General features: G+C 48.7%; 1 protein-coding gene across 1 annotated transcript; it reads left to right on the top strand.

Annotated features, from left to right (window-relative positions):
• Nucleotides 1-342: 342 nt before the first annotated feature.
• Nucleotides 343-4483, top strand: LOC106002504 (structural maintenance of chromosomes protein 1A-like; the record flags this gene model as incomplete). The annotated part of the gene is made up of 6 exons (XM_013037370.1): nucleotides 343-499; nucleotides 933-1087; nucleotides 1207-1358; nucleotides 2965-3034; nucleotides 3315-3425; nucleotides 3854-4483. Coding segments are annotated over 6 exons (729 nt in total), but the record flags the coding sequence as incomplete, so codon positions are not given.
• Between the last annotated feature and the right edge of the window lie 340 nt (nucleotides 4484-4823).

Below are 4823 nucleotides of genomic sequence, written 5' to 3'. Positions count from 1 at the left end.
AAGTGGAATCCAAAGTAGTCTGAGTTGGAGACTCTGGGCCATCCTGGGATGCTACTGGCTCATGGCCTAGGCTAAGAGCCAGAGAGGGGTACTACCAGCTGCTTCTCTAGTGACAGAGATTGGCAGAGCCTGGGGAAAGGGCTAGAAGTGTGAAAGCAACATTAGCCTATAATTTCCAGTGATGGTGGAAACTGTTAGTATTGTCTAGATTTTGTGCAAATAGCTGAGCTGGAAAAAAAATCTGCCCTCTTCTTTTGTGGGAATAGGAGCTCCCACTTGGTCAATCATGTCAAGGGGCCTAGACACTATTCTTCCTAACTGTTGCTGGGCCTGGGTTTATAGGATGCACAGGCCGAGGAAGAGATCAAGCAGGAGATGAACACATTACAACAGAAGCTAAATGAGCAGCAGAGTGTACTTCAGCGTATTGCTGCTCCCAACATGAAGGCCATGGAAAAGCTGGAAAGTGTTCGTGACAAGTTCCAGGAGACTTCAGATGGTAACATTTGCATTCTCTTAAGGTTTTAGATGAGGGCAGAAAACTGGAGCACCTGTTGTTAGGTTATAATAGCTCCTGATTTGACATGTTCCTATAATTAAAACTTTCAGGTACCTAAACTGTGTGGGATATGTACTTGCTTTATAGAGGATAAATGACCTCCCCATGGTCACACAGCTGCTTGCTGGTAGAACCTGGGGACTCCGATGTTTATTCAACTCTAGTCCCGTATTTATTTCTCTAGATTATTGACCGGCCAGCCTGCTGGATTCAGATTCTTGGGTGAAAGGGAGAACTTCTGCAGTCATTCCCTCCCATTTGTGGGGAGGTCACTGCTCTGGATTGTTCACAGGTCATTCTCGATAGGGTATGGTCCTCAGCCCTTGGCAGAACCCAAGGCACTGAGGGTTCATCTCTGTCTTCCTTCTGTCAGAGTTTGAGGCAGCACGAAAGCGAGCAAAGAAGGCCAAGCAGGCGTTTGAACAGATTAAGAAGGAGCGTTTTGACCGTTTCAATGCCTGTTTTGAATCTGTGGCTACCAACATTGATGAGATCTATAAGGCTCTGTCCCGCAATAGCAGTGCCCAGGTAGGCTGGAATCCCTTTCCTAACCAGCTCCTGCTATTCTCCAATCACTCTTCTCAAGGCTGCTTGTCTCCCTGCCTGAAGATTGATATCCAATCTGGATCCCTTTTATCTTCCCCTAGGCATTCCTGGGCCCTGAGAACCCTGAAGAGCCCTACTTGGATGGTATCAACTACAATTGTGTGGCTCCTGGCAAACGCTTTCGGCCTATGGATAACTTGTCAGGTGGAGAAAAGACAGTGGCAGCACTGGCCTTGCTGTTTGCCATCCATAGGTAAAGCTCCTGCCCTCCCAGGGCATTGGTGGAAGACTATACTGAGACTACCAGAAGTACTGGGGGCCACGGATGTGCAGAGATCTCAGAGGTGCAGATGTTCTAGTGATGTCTGGATTGTATCTCTGTTTCCCTATTTACTACAGTATATCTGGCCTTGATTTTCCTGGACTGTCTTCCTCATCTATGCTCACCCATTCAGCATGTCCTCACTGGCCCTTGCATGTATTCAGTCCTACTTCCTGGCTTTTACTCACATGATCACTGCTAATAAGCCTTTTCTATGCAACTCTAGTTTGACTATTACTTTCCACCCCTTCATGACTTTTCTCCTTCCTCTAGGAAGCCATGTTGGACCTTTATAGAATACCCTGACCGCCCCCTCCTGAATGCCAGTAATACTTGACTCTGACCCCTACAATGGAGTGCTTGTTTATACAGCATCATCCATAAGCATTTTTCTTTCAGTCCTGGGGCTTGAACTCTGGGCCTGGGCGCTGTCCCTCAGCTCTTCAGCCAAGGCAAGCACTCTACCAGTTGAGCTACTGTGCCACTTCCAGTTTTCTGGTCGTTAATAGGAGATAAGAATCTCACAGACAGCCAGGTGCCGGTGGCTCAGGCCTGTAATCCTAGCTACTCAGGAGGCTGAGATCTGAGGATCGAGGTTCAAAGCCAGCCCAGTCAGGAAAGACCGTGAGACTCCTATCTCCAATAAACTACCAGAAAAAAACGGAAGTGGCACTGTAGCTCAACTGGTAGAGTGCTTGCCTTGAGCTGAAGAGCTGGGGGACAGCACCCAGGCCCAGAGTTCAAGCCCCATGACCTTCACACACAAAAAAAGAATCTCACAGACTTTCCTACCCAGGCTGGCTTTGAACCACGATCCTCAGATCTCAGCCTCCTGAGTAGCTAGGATTATAAGTGTGAACCACCAACACCCAGCTCCATAGGCATTTTTTAAGTGCTTCTCTATACCAGACCCTATGGAAGGATTGGAGACAATGAGTCAGAAATGGTCTCTGGCCTGGATTTGCTCACAGACTATTGGAAACCAGACACACAGTATGCTAAGTATTGTATCTTGGTGAGCTTAGATGCTGTGAATACACAGAGGAAAGGCACCTAGCCCAATCTGGGGGAAGGTATATATGGGGTAGGGAAGACTTTTAAGGGCAAGTGACACAAGCAGGAATAAAAGGTTACCAGGGAGCCTATCAGGCATTCTAGACAGAGGATACTGCATGTGCAGAGGCAAGAAGCATGCAGCATGATATGTCTTAGGGGTGGAATAGATCTTTGGATAGTTTGTGTAGTATGACCAAATCTGAGGACAGTTCTGTCTGCCTCCTTAGCTAACCCAGAAGATCTTGAGAGAAACATGTTTTTCATGGTTCTACAGGATCCTGGAGTATAGGTCTGAGTGCAGAGGTGGACTTGGTTGATGAAAGGGCATTTAAGGGCTCAGACAACATTAAAAATTGGGTTATTGGTCTCAGATGAGTTGGAGGGGGAAGCTGGCTTATTTGAAGGGCATTGGGGCTATCACAACCTGCCTTGCCACCCAATCCCCCTCTCGGTATCAACTCACCTACTGGTTCCTTCCCAGCTACAAGCCAGCCCCCTTCTTTGTCCTGGATGAGATTGATGCTGCTTTGGATAACACCAACATCGGCAAGGTGGGTGCAAGGAAGGTGTGGCCTGGGAGGGAGGCCCCCAAATTGGGGCTGGGTTTTATGGAACATCTGAATGTGCCATAGCTGTTCCTGCTGCCTGTTCTCTGGGCCCAGGGAGGCTGGGCCCAGGGTCATTCACTCAGTAGTAGTTGATAGTATTTTCTCAGCCTCTCTTCCCATACCATCCATTGCCTCCCCCACCCCCTCTACCTATTAGTTCTGATTGAAGACACAAGAGTGTTAGGGCTTGAGCCCTGCTAAGTGCCTGGTGGCCCTCCCACAGGTGGCAAATTACATCAAGGAGCAGTCGACTTGCAACTTCCAGGCCATTGTCATCTCCCTGAAGGAGGAATTCTACACCAAGGCTGAAAGCCTCATCGGAGTCTATCCTGAGGTAGGGCGGGCCTGGCTCAGGAGCCAGTCCCATTCTCTGCCTAACTCCCCAAGGCAGGAAGGGAAAGCTTCAGTGAAGGGGCAAGGGGTGGCAGAGCATTGGGAATCACGTCCTGAACAGCCATCTGGGCTTCTTGGAGTCCTGCCCCAGCAGTTTAGCCAACCCTTTCAGGCAGGGCTGTTCCATTTGGGGATAAGCAGAAAGTCCAGCAGAGGCAGCCAGGCAGTGGAGAACGGTGAATACAGAGGCAAGTAGGGAGAGAAGGCACATGGGACCAAGCACACACTCTCATACCCAGAGAGAACCATTGCCTGGGCTTTGGGAAAGCATGTAGGGAGGAGGGTTTGAGGCCCTTTTCCTGGGGCTCTAGACCCCTCTTAATTCTCTCCTTACAATTGTATTTTTCTTTTTTTTCCTTCCTCCTTCAGCAAGGGGACTGTGTGATCAGCAAAGTCTTGACCTTCGACCTCACCAAGTACCCAGATGCCAACCCCAACCCCAATGAGCAGTAACAGTACTGCCCTCTCACCCTATATGGATCCCTAAGCCTCCCCCTCCCAATCTCTGGATAATTTAGATCCCAGTCTTCCCCTCCCTCCTGGCCCCTTTGGTGTAGTCATGGGATTTAGGTACAGCTATCAAACATGAAGAGGAACAGAGGTGATGTTAGGTCTATCTGGAGGCAAATATCCTGAGCTACAGGTACAAGGAACATCCTCGCCTCTGAAAGGAGGTGCTGAGCTGAGGTAGCCTAAGTTGAACAGGGCCATCTGTCCATCATCCCATCCTTTCCTGGACCTCTCCCTCTTTACTCATCATCATAGATCTCTTGGGCCCCTTGACCATAGTGTGTGTGGTGGTGTATATGTGCGTGCGTGCGTGCGTGCGTGCGTGCGTGCGTGTGTGTGTGTGTTTGTGTGTGTGTGTGTGTGTGTTTGCAAAATAAGTCATTTGAGACCTGTTTTAGAAGGAACCTAGGCTGAATTTGATTGAAAGAGAGCTTAGGATGACAACACCCCAGATATGGGCAAAGGTACTCAGGACCTCATAAGAGTCTTAGGCAGTCACCAGGCAGTCATTCATGTTCTTGTTCATGTGTTCTTCAAACCCATACTGTGCATGCTATTTGTCAGGCTCTGTGCTTCAAATACTGAGTTGAATCAGACACAATCTCTGTCTACCTGGTATGGAGATGGGAGTGTGTCAATAAGTTAGTGTGGTTAGCCAAATCTCATAAGTACTTTGAGAAGGGGATGATCTTCTCCAGCTTCCTGGAGAAGGTCATGTTTGAGCTGGACCCTGACAAATTGGTAGGATTTGATCAGCCACTAGGAGCAGAGCATGGCTCTGTGGACAGAAAGTTATGTGCTCCAGTCCCTCTTCTTATCACTAGTTTGA

The sequence above is a fragment of the Dipodomys ordii genome, unplaced genomic scaffold, assembly GCF_000151885.1.
Source record: "Dipodomys ordii isolate 6190 unplaced genomic scaffold, Dord_2.0 Scaffold12242, whole genome shotgun sequence".
In the NCBI taxonomy this organism is placed as follows: domain Eukaryota; kingdom Metazoa; phylum Chordata; class Mammalia; order Rodentia; family Heteromyidae; genus Dipodomys; species Dipodomys ordii.
The sequence above is the reverse complement of the archived record's forward strand: the minus strand, read 5'-3'. Positions and strand labels throughout refer to the sequence as shown.